Consider the following 16,376-nt stretch of genomic DNA (forward strand, 5'->3'; position numbering starts at 1 on the left):
CTCACACGCTGAGACTATTTATTTACCCTCACACCCCAAGACTATTTATTTACCCTCACACCCCGAGACTATTTATTTACCCTCACACTCCGAGACTATTTATTTACCTTCACACTCCTAGACTATTTATTTACCCTCACACCACTAGACTATTTATTTACCCTCACACCCCGAGACTATTTATTTACCCTCACACGCTGAGACTATTTATTTACCCTCACACCCCGAGACTATTTATTTACCCTCACACCCAAGACAATTTATTTACCCTCACACCCAAGACAATTTATTTACCCTCACACCACTAGACTATTTATTTACCCTCACACCCCGAGACTATTTATTTACCCTCACACGCTGAGACTATTTATTTACCCTCACACCCCGAGACTATTTATTTACCCTCACACCCCGAGACTATTTATTTACCCTCACACTCCTAGACTATTTATTTACCTTCACACTCCTAGAATATTTATTTACCCTCACACCACTAGACTACTTACCCTCACACTCCTATACTTATTTACTTTAATCACAGGGGGCTGTAAATGTCTGTTTTACTTTTCAATGGGAAGTTTGGGTAATGGAACCATATATATGTCATTCTATGGGCTAGAAACAATACTCTTCATATACTCTGGTTTGAGTTGAGGTAAATGAAGGGAACACAATTGGTGAATTTTGTCCCAACACTGCCTCCGTATTTCACTTTGAACTCTACCACCTGGTTATGCTCCAGTTGATCTACCTGAGAGGTTCTGAGTGGCAGGAATGATGGTGGTGGGTGGCCTTGCATGCCAGATTTATATCTATACTCTCTTGGCAGACATTACATGTCACATTGCAAAACAATCATCAATCAATCAAATTAAAGCGATCACATTTATTTTCTAAAGCTTTTTTGTATCAGCAGTTGTCACAAAGTGCAATACAGATTCCCAGCCTAAAACCCCAAAGAGCACTGTGCAGAGGCACAGTGGCAGTGAAATACTCCCTAGAAAGGAACGAACCTAGGAAGAAACCTAGAGTGGAACCAGGCTCCGAGGGGTGGCCAGTCCTCCTCTGGCTGTGTTCTGTGGAGATTATAGCGGGGAAACTGCCAGGTCCGTTTACGATATTACAACAAAGACGTTACGTCAAACAACGAACACCTCTGACATCATTGTACATAATTTCACGCAAGATAGAACAGCAGAGTATGTACTGTGAGTTTTTTCTCCACGATGTTGGAGGCGCATTTTCTCAAAATAAAAAAAATAACAAATCTGCCAATTTTGGATTCCAACTACAAGGCCAGATCGTTCTTCAAGACGTCCAAACGTTCATAGATGACCAGCAGGGTCAAATAATAACCAGAGTGGTTAAAGAGGGTACAACAGTTCAACATCTCAGCGTGCATGGGCATACGAGCGTTTGTGCAGTTTTGTAAACAAACATACTCCATCAACATTTCTCTGACTACAACAACAAATGGTAAGCGAGAGTCAGCAGTATGTCAGTGGACGTGGTACTCTTACCCGACTGCAAGGGGCGAACCAGTAACCCACAGCCAGCAGGGGCAGACCCAGGGCCACAGCCACCACCACCAGGCACTTTACAGCGATAGTCTGCTCCCTCAGGCCCGACAGGTTCTCATACCAGATCGTCAGCAGCTGCTGCTGGCAGTTGGGGTGTGCCACGAACTGTGGGGGAGGAGAGAGAAAACAGGAAATGAGATGTAATGTTTAGGTTAATGCAATCGGGAAGCAGCCTGGGGAAGCAGGGATGAGCTATATACTGTCTTTATAATAGAGCTAATAAAATGGAAAAGCAGTCTAGGGAAACAAAGAGGCTGAGTGGCAGACCTGGTTCATCCTCTACACTGCCATTCCGTTTAGTCTGGACAATGAGGATGAAAACCCAGTTCTGAATCTATTCTGTAGGCACCAGGTGGACACCAGTCATTGGTTGGTCATTTGCATTTTAAGTGGGCCTATAGTGTGTGTCTATGTGTGTGTGTGTGTGTGGGGGGGGGGGTCTCATTTAATCACATTAACAGGCTTGATCAAATCTGGGGAAATACATTACGCTCTCGTCAGCGGTGGCTGCTCTGGGAAGATTTGGGTAGGTGGTGTTCCCTGTCTGAGTAATGGAAGTTTTCAATCAAAAGCTACTGAGCCATTAATGAACTGAACAGTTCTCTTTGTGGGTTTTCTTGACACCGTCTGCCAGCCCAGTCAATCCATAACCATTTTATAACAGCAAACGTTTGGTTATTTGCTTTGTAAAGACCTAATACTACAAGATAAGAACATTAACCAGTATCAAGGGGATGTAAAAAGTTTGAGTTCCCATGTTCATTCTAATATGGGTACAAACAGACATGCAATTCCAATGTAAGAAAGAAATCATGGACGGGAGTGGTGGCCATTTCCTGGGATTTAAATGGGATTGACCCTCAAACTGTTGCTCCCAGGTACTTCGAGAAAAACTTTGAGATACAGACAAAATTAATTCTGGGTCAGAGAGAGGTGCATTGCCACCTGTAGCAAGAAACAAGCTCTATCCTCAAGTGTGCAATGTGTTCTGAATGGAACCCACTAGGTTAATGAATAACAAACATCTGTGCCTTTGGGTTTTTAATGTCATGGTTGTGCTACATCGGCTCCCCCTTTTTGCTGCAAGGCTAGCAATGACTGAATTGGAAAATATGGCCAATTAATTATGCTGTTGAATGAGGAATCGAGGCAAAGCCAGAATGGCTATGAATAAGGAGCAGTGAGTCTATTATTATCGATTCTTTGGAGAGGGAGAGCCGTGTGGCATTGGGATTTGTCAGTGTACAAAAATCATGGGACAAGAACGAGATGCAGAAGAGTTGAGGTGAACATTAACCTGCCAGTAACAGGATAAGGACATTTTAAAACATTTCATGTGAGAAAACCTGGGCAAAAATCAATAGGTAGAAACTCAATGTCTGTCAGGGGTAGCAAGCTACAATAGGTGTTCAAAAGCTCTAATGGTGGTTTGAGTCATCCTGAAAGATGTCACTTTGCCTAACAGTTTTTCAAAAGCTTTTTAAAGCTATTTATCATGATGGAATGGTATTTTATACAATTTTATACGGTGCCAACTAATGATTCAACTTGCTATGCAACTTCTTTATGATTTAATTAATTTTATGCATTATCTAACCTTTCGAATCCCATTTTACAAGCTAACTGTAATGGCATGTTTTTTGTTTCAGTTGTCTGAAGTACCAACTAAAGATTCAACTTGCTGTACAACTCCGTTTTCAGTTAATCCTTTTATTTTTTTATGATTCATTTAACCTTGTGAGTCACACTGACATGTTTTTCAAGGGCGCCCTGGGCAACAGGCAGCAACATAAACACACGTACAAATAAACTATAATGACAATATAACAGGGTTGGGGAGTAACGGATTACATGTAATCAGTTACATGTAAGGGATTTTAAAAAAACAGTTAATGTAATCCGTTACGTTACCAGCAAAAATATTGTAATCAGATTACAGATACTTTTGAAAAACTAGAGGATTACTTCAAGGATTACTTTTAAATAAAGAAAGGATGTTTAACACGTCTCTGTTTTCTCAATGACATTCAAATCGCGTTGAAAAACGGCACAAGTTTAAGGTGGTTCCACTTGAGTGAGTCTGAACACAAGTCAGGGACCAGTATGATGACACACCAAATGTGTTTGATGGATCGTGTGAAAAAAGCAGGAATAGGCTTTTGTAGGCTACAGTCCAACCTATGTCTTCCAATGTTGCAACTGCTGTCAGCATTCAAAGATGATCCAATGTGAATAAACGCTAAGGTTTAGGATGACAGCAGTGTCTACGGCGATATGGATACCACTTATTATTGATATCTACCAGAGCGCATTGATGTGAATCACACTGCTGCTCTCTCCCTTAGCTATTTGCGCCTTATGGATTGTGGTTGTTGAGGATGGCTGTTCACAAATCTTAATGTGTATTTGAACACAATAATGGTTGAATTCAAGAAGTTTAAGCTGCCTATCAAACATTGTTTCTGAAACCAGTGGACAGCCAGTGAAAAATGCCCTCCTGCAACATCTAACTGACACATGCTCAAACTCGCACACTTCTGATAGCCCCTTTAAGTCTATCTGTAGTTGCTACATCCATTTTTGGACATAATTTAACCGTATTATTATATGTAGTAGAAAGCGATGGGTTAGAAGAACCCTACATAACCAACCCATGAAGTAAAATTTAACATCCATATATGGCCAGCTATGTAAACTTTAACATTGATTTAACCTGCAATAGATGTGGTTCAATTGGTAACATACAATTTTGTCTTCTTCTAATGCCTCTTAAGGTGAAAGTAATCTAAAAGTAACTGCATTTAATCAGATTACATTACCGAGTTTGGGTAATCCAAAAGTTATGTTATGGATTACAATTTTGGACAGGTAACTAGTAACTGTAATGGATTACATTTAGAAAGTAACCTACCCAAGCCTGACAACAAAAATCATAAAACCGTAAGTCACAGTGATGACACCAAACACTCAGCATCATTAACATAGCAAGTGCACACAGAGCCGGATGATATACTGGAAAAGTTGGAAAAGTTGCAATTAACAAAAATTGGCACTGGTCTTTCCACTTTAACCAATTATATGCATTAACCCTATTTGTTTGGAGCCACCGCGCAGCCATCTTGGTACTCCTACTCCAGTGTAAAAAATTATATTTTGGACGATATAGAAATTAATTTATTAATGTCTACATTTGTTTTCCTTATATCCCTTAAAATCTATATTTTTAGAGAGTAATAATGTTACTGTAATACATACCATTTTGTCCTTGAAAGATTATATTGAAAGATTGTAGAATTCCTCCTTCTGAGGAGTACCAATATGGCTGACCGGTGGCTTCAAAGCCTTTCACTGGCCAATACATAGCATAAGCAATCCAGGGTTTATACACATCGTTTGATTTTAAAATGCGCCCACCAGAGGGCAATGCCGCCCCTATTTCGATATAATTTTTGTTTAGGTTCCACCTCCGAAGAATGATGCAGGCAACATATTCATATTCACGAATTGGGGGAGGGAAATAATGTTGTAATGACTTCCACCTCGAGTGATCGAGAAACATCAACAAATAGGCAATTGACAGCTGTCAGTGTAGCTAGGTAGCATGCTAACCTTAGCTAGCCATCTTATTAACCTTATCTAACTAGTTGTTGTTGCGGTCTTTTTTCAAACTACTCTGTAGTCATAGGATTAGCCAGCTGGCTAAACTAGTTCTACTTGAGTTTTCATTAGCATAATAGGGAAAACTTCACCACAGATGGAAACCAGTATCTTTGACTTCATCATCTATTGTTATCTCTAAAGTTTTGGCATCTTCCATAAGAGACTGTTTTTCTACATTATAATGGACATGGTGAAACTGGCAGGCTTTAGCTGCGGTACAGCAAAGCCAAGTCAGCCGTGCTCATGGTTCTCACAGGGGAAGTGAAATGATAGGCTACAATTACTTTGCTCATGATGCATTTCGCAAATGACATATAACAACACCCTGAGTGCATCAGACACAAAACACCAATGCAAATGTTACAACAGAACATCAAAAATAGATAAACAAGTTCCTTGAATGTTATTTTGCAGGTGGCTGTTCATTTAAGCAATAAGGCACTTTTTTAACAAATCAAAAACTGAAAAATTGGGCGTGCAAAATTATTCAGCCCCTTTACTTTCAGTGCAGCAAACTCTCTCCAGAAGTTCAGTGAGGATCTCTGAATGATCCAATGTTGACCTAAATGACTAATGATGATAAATACAATCCACCTGTGTGTAATCAAGTCTCCGTATAAATGCACCTGCACTGTGATAGTCTCAGAGGTCCGTTAAAAGCGCAGAGAGCATCATGAAGAACAAGGAACACACCAGGCAGGTCCGAGATACTGTTGTGAAGAAGTTTAAAGCCGGATTTGGATACAAAAAGATTTCCCAAGCTTTAAACATCCCAAGGAGCACTGTGCAAGCGATAATATTGAAATGGAAGGAGTATCAGACCACTGCAAATCTACCAAGACCTGGCCGTCCCTCTAAACTTTCAGCTCATACAAGGAGAAGACTGATCAGAGATGCAGCCAAGAGGCCCATGATCACTCTGGATGAACTGCAGAGATCTACAGCTGAGGTGGGAGACTCTGTCCATAGGACAACAATCAGTCGTATTTTGCACAAATCTGGCCTTTATGGAAGAGTGGCAAGAAGAAAGCCATTTCTTTAAGATATCCATAAAAAGTGTTGTTTAAAGTTTGCCACAAGCCACCTGGGAGACACACCAAACATGTGGAAGAAGGTGCTCTGGTCAGATGAAACCAAAATTGAACTTTTTGGCAACAATGCAAAATGTTATGTTTGGGGTAAAAGCAACACAGCTGAACACACCACTGTCAAACATGGTGGTGGCAGCATCATGGTTTGGGCCTGCTTTTCTTCAGCAGGGACAGGGAAGATGGTTAAAATTGATGGGAAGATGGATGGAACCAAATACAGGACCATTCTGGAAGAAAACCTGATGGAGTCTGCAAAAGACCTGAGACTGGGACGGAGATTTGTCTTCCAACAAGACAATAATCCAAAACATAAAGCAAAATCTACAATGGAATGGTTCAAAAATAAACATATCCAGATGTTAGAATGGCCAAGTCAAAGTCCAGACCTGAATCCAATTGAGAATCTGTGGAAAGAACTGAAAACTGCTGTTCACAAATGCTCTCCATCCAACCTCACTGAGCTCGAGCTGTTTTGCAAGGAGGAATGGGAAAACATTTCAGTCTCTCGATGTGCAAAACTGATAGAGACATACCCCAAGCGACTGACAGCTGTAATCGCAGCAAAAGGTGGCGCTACAAAGTATTAACTTAAAGGGGCTGAATAATTTTGCACGCCCAATTTTTCAGTTTTTAATTTGTTAAAAAAGTTTGAAATATCCAATAAATGTCGTTCCACTTCATGATTGTGTCCCACTTCTTGTTGATTCTTCACAAAAAAATACAGTTTTATATCTTTATGTTTGAAGCCTGAAATGTGGCAAAAGGTCGCAAAGTTCAAGGGGGCCGAATACTTTCACAAGGCACTGTATTAGCCGTCATATCATATGGGAAACATACGGCATTGCCACAGAAAAAAGTCCCCACTTCAAGCCCAAATATATCATACTCAGTGGTGGAAAAAGTACCCAATTGTCATACTTCAGTCAAAGTAAAGATAACTTAATTGAAAATGACTGAAGTAAAAGTGAAAGTCACCAGTAAAATTCTACTTGAGTAAATGTAAAAATAAATATTAGGTTTTAAATGTACTTAAATATCAAAAAAGTAAATGTAATTGCTAAAATATACTTAAGTCTCAAAAGTAAAAGTATAAATCATTTCACATTCCTGTCACACCTACTCCCACTCCCACTCCCTCTCTCCGGCGCTCGACATCGCCGGTGTACTGCACCCTATTCAGTAGATGACTGCGCGAGGAGGTCCAAATGCAATCGACGTGCCAACAACTTTTCCTTAGACATGCTCATCGCAATGGCCATCCATCTGGACAACCTTCTTCGGGAGCGCCGGCACCAAAACTCTCCTCGCCCTCCTCCTTTGTTCATTCTGAGGCAGATCCTGAACCCATGGAGGTAGGGGCCACACATCTCTCTGTGGCAGAGCGTCACCGGAGACAGCTGGGGCTGTGTCCAGATGGCAGCCAGAAGGGGCACCAGCTTCAGCCGTGTCTGGTGCCTTCCAACACAGGGTCCACTGGGGCGGAGAGGCGGCCCCATGATCACCCATCTCCCAAGGTAGGCATGAGTATTCCATCATCATAGTTCTGCCAAACCCTTCCTAGGTTCCATGTCAGTTGAGAGTCTTGTAAGTGCCCTCCAACCTATCATTCCGTCCCCCTGTATCATTGACCCCATGTTTTGGGACGTATATGTGGACATCCGCCAGGCTCTGGAGAGGGAACCCTTGCTTGCTACCTGCCCTCTTGAGCACATCTACGTACCCACAGGGGTAAGAGACCGACTGTTGACCTGGGCGCACATATCCCTCACCGCTGGACACCCAGGTAACACCTGCACCGTTAAATCCATCTCTGCAAAGTACTGATGGTCCACCTTTGCGCAGGACGTCGCCCTCTTTGTCAACTCCTGCTTCATATGTGCCCAAACCAAATATCCCCGGGACACGCTACAGCAGGGAAACCCCTTCCCATGCCTCAGAGGCTTTGGTCCCACCTGTCCATGGATTTTTTGACTGATCTCCCTCCGTCTGATGGTTTCACCACTATTATGGTTGCTGTGGACAGATTCTCTAAATCCTACCATTTTATCCCTCTCTCTGGTCTCCCTACCCACCCTCCAGGTTGCTGAGGCACACTTCAGCAGGTCTTCAGGCACTATGGCCTTCCAGAGGACATTGTCTCCGACCGTGGCCCCCAATTCACGTTGCGGTTATGAAGAGCTTTCTTGGAGAAGATGGGGGCCGTGGCCAGCCTCACATCCGGGTACCGGCTTCAGTCCAACGGGCAAGTGGAGAGGACCAACCAGAGGAAGGGGAGGTTCCTTAGGAGTCACTGCCAGGACCGGCAGGGGGAGTGGGCCTGGTTCCTTCCCTGGGCTGGGTACACCCAGAACTCACTTTGTCACTCCTCCACTTGGCAGACTCCCTTCTAGTGCGTCCTGGGATATCAGCCGGCCCTGGCCCCGTGGACCCTGAGCCAGACCGAAGCCCCTGTGGTGGATGAGTGGTTCCGTCGCACAGAGGAAGTTTGGAACACTGCCCACGTGAGGCTAAAGCATGCCGTCCACCGCCAGAAGGAGCAGGCGGACCACCACCGAAGTGAGGCTCCAGTGTTCCATCATGGTGATCGTGTCTGGCTCTCCACCAGGAACCTCCCGCTCTGCCTGCCTTGCCAGAAGCTGTAATTCCAAAGGGCGCTGTTTTGTCCTGGACCCCAACATCCTGGACCCCAACATCGTCCGGGATTTTCCATCTCCGCCATCTGGACTGGCCTTCTACTCGCCCTCGGGGCCGTACTCCTGGAGCCGCACGTTGGTGGGGGGGGGGGGGGACTGTCCCGCCTACTCCCACTCCCGCTCTCCGGCGCTCGGTGTCGGCGGTCTACTAACTACCGGTCCAGGCACCATCATTACGCACACCTGCTCCACATCATTACGCACACCTGGACTTTCTTATCACCTTGATTATGCTCCCTTTATTTAGCACACAGTAGCCTCAGTTATCAGGCAGCATTGGTTTTGTTCAAGTTCAGTACATTTCTCTTGTTTTGTTTATCTGCCTTGTTCATGTTTATTAAACTCACCTTCTGCACCTGCTTCCTGACTTGAAGTGCATACGTTATAATTCATCATATTACGCTAACGAGATGGCAAGATTTTCTTGTTATTTAAATTTACGGATAGCCAGGGCACACTGCAACACTCTGACACAATTTACAAACAAAGCATTTGTGTTTAGTGAGTCCGCCAGATCAGAGTTAGTAGAGATTACCAGGGATGTTCTCTTGACAAGTGTGTGAATTGGACCAAAAATGTTCTCCTGCTAAGCATTTGAAATGTTCTGAGTCCTTTTGGGTGTCAGGGAAAATGAATGGACTAAAAATAACATTATTGTCTATAGGAATGTAGTGGAGTAAAAGTAAGAGTTGCCAAAAATATAAATAGTAAAGTATAGTACAGATACCCCCACCTCCCTGGCCAAGACCCTTCTCCCCCGATTATCCGGGCGGCCAGTTCTAGGAAGAGTCTTGTTGTTTCCAAACTTCTTCCATTTAAGAATGATGGAGGCCACTGTGTTCTTGGGGACCTTCAATGCTGCAGAAATGTTTTGGTACCCTTCCCCAGATCTGTGCCTCGACACAATCCTGTCTCAGAGCTCTATGGACAATTCCTTCAACATCATGGCTTGGTTTTTGCTCTGACATGCACTGTCAATTGTGGGACCTTATATAGACAGGTTTGTGCTTTTCCAAATCTTGTCCAATCAATTGAATTTACCACAGGTGGACTCCAATTAAGTTGTAGAAACATCAAGTATGATCAATGGAAAAAGGATGCACCTGAGCTCAATTTCGAGTCTCATAGCAATATTGTCTGAATACTTATGTCAATTTCTGTTTTAATTTTCAATAAATCTGCAAAAATCTCTAAAAACGTGTTTTGCTTTGTCATTATGGGGTATTGTGTGTAGACTGCTCAGGATTTTTAAAAATGTAATCCATTTTAGAATAAGGCTGTAACAAAATGTGGAAAAAGTTAACGTTCTTAATACTTCCCGAAGGCACTGTAAATACTATACACCACTGATCATACTTTGACTAAAACAATGACTTATTGACTTCAATTGTTGTGCACCCTCATGGGTAAGCTCTATTTGTCGTCTTTAAGTTGCAAAACAGTGAATTTCCACTTATGGGCTTTTAACATATGGAGCAAATGGTCTTTTGGCAAAACAATAGACGGACTTGTCAAAAAACAGCTTCACCTTAACATCAGTAAGGAGGTGATTGTGGACTATAGGAGAAAGAGAGGAGAGCAAGACCCCATCCACATCGACAGGGTTGTTGTGGAGCGGGTCGAGAGCTTCAAGTTCATTTGCGTCTACATCTCTAAGGACTACATCTCTGGTCCACACACACCCGCACAGTCGTGAAGAAAGCGTCCCTTCCCTCTCAAGAGGCTGAAAAATGTGTCATGGCCCCACAGACCCTCAAAATGTTCTACAGCAACACCTTCGAGAGCACCATGACTGGCTGCATCACTGCTTGCTATGGCAATTGCACTGCCCTCAACCGCAAAGCACTACAGAGGGTGGTGCGGACGGCCCAGAACATCACTAGAGCCGAGCTCCCTGCCATCCAGGACCTCTATATAAGGCATCAGAGGAAGGCCCAAAAAATTGCCAAAGTCTTCAACCACCCAGGCAATAGACTGTTCACTTTGCTACTGTCCAGCAAACGGTATGGCATCGGCTCTCGGACCAACAGGCTCAGAGATAGCTTCTACCTCCAAGCCATAAGACAGATAAATAGTTAAATGAATGGTTACCCGGACTATCTGCATTGACACTATGTTACACTGACTATGCACACTCACAAGACTGTATATACACTCACTCACACACACTACACTGACACAAAAGATTGTTGTAGAACTGTTGTATTCGGTGTGACAAATATGTGACAAATACAAATACAATTTCATTTGATTAAGCCCAAAATCACAGTGGCGGTGCCAAGGCATCTGTCAAAGAGATTTGTATTACATCATCTGTAGTCTGCAACAACATTTTGCTGGATAAAATAGATCTTTATGTGTTCAGTCAATCAGGGCATTCTATCTGTGTTCATGGCACAGCTAGGTCACATCTTGGCGATGTCAATCATGGCATTCTATCTGTGATCCTGGCAAAGCTAGGTCACATCCTGGGAGGTCAATCATGGCATTCTATCTGTGGTCATGGCACAGCTAGGTCACATCCTGGGAGGTCAATCATGGCATTCTATCTGTGGTCATGGCACAGCTAAGTCACATTCTGGGGAGCTGGATCCAGATGACTCAATGTTCCTGAGGGGAAACGTGGCACACACAATCAGGATTCCCCTCCATGTGTCCATGTGTTAGAGTGTGAAGAGCGCCAGCTCCAGTTTGCATCTCTGCTGCAGATTAGGAAAATGTAATTTGGGGGCTTGCGAAATAGCAAAGCGCTCCCTCAGGCTGGATCCATTGACAATAGGGAGAGAGGATGTTGCTTGCAAATGTATTTCTCAAGTGGGAGCCTGAGGCTGAGAAACACTGTAAACGCACTACACTGCTTATGGGATTTGGCACTACCTCAAATGCCTCCTTATCATTCTGATGTGGTGTTAAGAATTCCACCTGGTTGCTTAAAGAGATTCTCTGGTACTTCTGCATGCTTTTTAGCCAGTAGTTCTTAAAGTAGCATACTATGTCACATACACTAAATACACAAAAGTATGTAAACACCCCTTCAAATTAGTCGATTCGGCTATTTCAGCCACACCCGTTGCTGTCATGTGTATAAAATCAAGCACACAGCCATGCAATCTCCACAGACAAACATTGGCAGTAGAATGGCTTTACTGAAGAGCTCAATAACTTTCAATGTGGCACCGTCATAGGTTGCAACCATTCCAACAAGTCAGTTCATCAAATGTATGCACTGCTAGAGCTGCCCCGGTCAACTGTAAGTGCTGTTATTGTGAAGTGGAAACGTCTAGGAGCAACAACGGCTCAGTCGTGAAGTTGTAGGCCACACAAACTCACAGAATGGGACCCGTCGAGTGCTGATGTGTGTGCCCCGTAAAAATCCTCTGTCCTCAGTTGAAACACTCACTACCAAGTTCCAAACTGCCTCTGGAAGCAACGTCAACACAGAAAGTGTGCGTCGGGAGCTTCATGACATGGGTTTCCATTGCCGAGCAGCTGCACACAAGTCTAGGACCAACATGTGCAATGCCAAGGATCGGCTGGAGTGGTGTAAAGCTCACCACCATTGGATTCTAGAGCACTGGAAACGCATTCTCTAGAGTGATGAATCATGCTTCACCAACTAGCAGTCCAATGGACGAATCTGGGTTTGGCGGATCCCGGGAGAACCCTACCTGCCCCAATGTATAGTGCCTATAAAGTTAATGTAAAAGTTAATTTAACCCGTAAAGTTAATGGTCTGAGGCTGTTATTCATGGTTCGGGATAGGCCCCTCAGTTCCAGCAAAGAGAAATATTAACGCTCCAGCATAGAATTACATTTTAGACGATTCTGTGCTTCCAACTTTGTGGCAACAGTTGGGAAAGGCCCTTTCCTGTTTCAGCATGACAATGACCCTTGCACAAAGCGAGGTCCATACAGAAATGGTTTGTTGAGATCGGTGTGGAAGAACTTGACTGGCTTGCAGAGAGCCCTGACCTCGACCCCATCAAAAACCTTTGGGATGAATTGGGATGAATTGGAACGCTGACTGCGAGCCAGGCCTAATCACCCAACATCAGTGCTCGACCTCGCTAATTCTGGTGGCTGAATAGATGCAAGTCCCCACAGCAATGTTCCAACATCTAGTGGAAAGCCTTCCCAGAAGAGTGGAGGCTGTTCTAGCAGCAAAGGGGGGACAACCTCCATAGTAATGCCCATGATTTTGGAATGAGATGTTCGACGAGCAGGTGTCTACATACTTTTGGTCATGTAGAGTATGTGCAGATATGTGCACCACGTGATTGCGCTCACTCGCTCGGCTGTGTGTGTATCTTGCTAGCTGTCACTCAAATGGCAAGGGGCTGAAGCTCATTGGCTAGAACTCAAATTGCTACGGGGTTGGCCCACGTGGGGGAAAATGTAGGGAAAATGGCTTAGCACAGCTTCCAGAAAAAGACTCACTTTTAAACTAGGGATTTTGTGGCTATTTTAGTGAAGACATTATTTCTGCTCATTTATTATGCATGTATGAACTACACATTGACACATCCAGCTCAAAGTGTGAGGTTTAAAAATACTTAGTAGTTGCCAAAGTTCCGAAGCAAGTCTTTAATAAATGGTGCTTTCTTGGCCAGGGCCCTTATGTACCAAGCCTTTCAGAATAGGAGTGCTGCTTCACGGTCAGTTTTGAATAAGATTACATGGTGTAACGATGACGCTGTGAGTCAAGAAGCAGGTGCAACGTTTAATAAATCAACAAACATGAAACGAGACAGCGTAACAGTGGTGATATAGCATGAACACAGGAATGATACCGACTGAGGAATGAACGTAAGGGAGGGACAGATAAAGGGGAGGTAATGATGAAGGTAATGGAATCCAGGTGTGAATCATAATGATCTGCAGGTGCGCGTAATGATGGATGCCAGGTGTGCGTACTGATGAATCCCAGGACCGGTGGTTAGTACTGTGGCAACGTCAATGCCGGAGGGGAGGAGCAGGAGTAGACGTGACACATGGACAGGGGGGCCTGATCCTAGATCAGCACTCTTACTCTGAGACACTTAAACCATATGGCCCTTGGCTTACTTGAAAAGGAAATGTCAATCTCAATGGGACTTCCCTGGTTTAATAAAGGATACAAAACAATAATATAAAAAAATCCCTCAATCATATTAATATGTTATTATCCTTTTCTTCTTCATAAAACAACAGTACAGAGCCAAATCAGATTGAGGCCTCCTCTGAGTTTCATACCATGACATCTGAACCATCACCTGGTGGCAAGGAGACAACATCATTTACCATGGTGGAGGAGGAGACAACGTCCTTTACCACGGCTGCTAATTAATCAATCACGTTAATGTCGGTTTCAATTCCATCATGCATTTATACCTCAATGAACCTCACACATTATGGCAAGAAGAATGCCTTAGTGAGGTATTAGTTATTGTCAAAATCTAATCTTTTAAAATTGCAGTGTATGATGGCCCCTTTATGCAGGGAGTGCAGCACTTTTATCCATGCCATTTAACTGTTAGCTTGATTAACATCACATCACCGTGCGACCTTGAGCGCAGGAAATCCCACAGAGTAGGCAAAGCTCACCCAGTCCTATGATTAATAATACTGTACTAAGAAGTTTGCTGGCTGGCTGGCAGCATACATGTGCCTGGCTGCCTCCAATTCAGGGTAATTTTGCTGCACTAAAAATCTGACTGACTGACTGACTGACTGGCTGGCTGGCACATAACATACATGTGACTGGCTCAGCTGGCTGGCACATAACCTACACGTGATTGGCTGGCTGGCACGTAACATACACATGACTGGCTTGGCTGGTTGGCACATAATAAACATGTGATTGGCTGGGTGGCTGGCTGGCTGGCTGGCTGGCATATAACATACATGTGACTGGCTGGCTGGCATATAACATACATGTGACTGGCTGGCTGGCTAACTGGCACATACCATACATGTGACTGGCTGACTGGCATATACCATACATGTGACTGGCTGGTTGGCATATAACATACATGTGACTGGCTGGCTGGCTAACTGGCACATACCATACATGTGACTGGCTGGCTGGCTAACTGGCACATACCATACATGTGACTGGCTGACTGGCATATACCATACAAGTGACTGGCTGGTTGGCTAACTGGCACATACCATACATGTGACTGGCTTGCTGGCATATAACATACATGTGACTGGCTTGCTGGCATATACCATACATGTGACTGGCTTGCTGGCATATAACATGCATGTTACTGGCTGGCTGGCATATACCATACATGTGACTGGCTTGCTGGCATATAACATACATGTTACTGGCTTGCTGGCATATAACATACATGTTACTGGCTTGCTGGCATTACCATACATGTGACTGGCTTGCTGGCATATAACATACATGTTACTGGCTGGATGGCATATACCATACATGTGACTTGCTTGCTGGCATATAACATACATGTTACTGGCTTGCTGGCATATAACATACATGTTACTGGCTTGCTGGCATTACCATACATGTGACTGGCTTGCTGGCATATAACATACATGTTACTGGCTGGATGGCATATACCATACATGTGACTTGCTTGCTGGCATATAACATACAGGTTACTGACTGGCACATAACACACATGTGATTGACTGGTTGGCTGTCTGACTGGCACATAACACACATGTGATTGGCTGGCTGGCTGGCTGACTGGCACATAACACACATGTGATTGGCTGGCTGGCTGACTGGCACATAACACACACGTGATTGACTGGCTGGCTGTCTGACTGGGACACAACACACATGTGATTGGCTGGCTGGCTGTCTGACTGGCACATAACACACATGTGATTGGCTGGCTGACTAGCACATAACATACAAGTGACTGGCTTGCTGGTTGGCTAACTGGCACATAACATACATGTGACTGGCTGGCTGTTTGGCTAACTGGCACATAACTTACAAGTGACTGGCTTGCTGGTTGGCTAACTGGCACATAACATACATGTGACTGGCTGGCTGTTTGGCTAACTGGCACATAACATACATGTGACTGGCTGGCTGGCTGACTGGCACATAACACACATGTGATTGGCTGGCTGGCTGACTGGCACATAACATACATGTGACTGACTGCCTGGCTGACTGGCACATAACATACATGTGGACTGGCTGGCTTGTTGACTGGCACATAACATACATGTGACTGGCTGGCTCGTTGACTGGCACATAACATACATGTGACTGGCTGGCTTGTTGACTGGCACATAACATACATGTGACTGGCTGGCTCGTTGACTGGCACATAACATACATGTGACTGGCTGGCTGGCTGAGTGGCACATAACATACATGTGACTGG

At 44.0% G+C, this 16,376-nt stretch overlaps 1 protein-coding gene across 1 annotated transcript in view; it reads right to left on the minus strand.

Annotated features, from left to right (window-relative positions):
* The window catches only part of LOC110488958 (short transient receptor potential channel 3-like), a 58,689-nt gene that overhangs the window by 23,036 nt on the left and 19,277 nt on the right, over positions 1-16,376 (minus strand). Inside the window, exon 5 of the mRNA XM_021561455.3 lies at positions 1,521-1,685. Coding sequence (XP_021417130.2) covers positions 1,521-1,685 — 165 coding nt within the window. The remainder of the gene's footprint in view (positions 1-1,520; positions 1,686-16,376) is intronic.

The sequence above is a fragment of the Oncorhynchus mykiss genome, chromosome 14, assembly GCF_057628025.1.
Source record: "Oncorhynchus mykiss isolate SJ-2025 chromosome 14, ASM5762802v1, whole genome shotgun sequence".
NCBI classification, from domain to species: domain Eukaryota; kingdom Metazoa; phylum Chordata; class Actinopteri; order Salmoniformes; family Salmonidae; genus Oncorhynchus; species Oncorhynchus mykiss.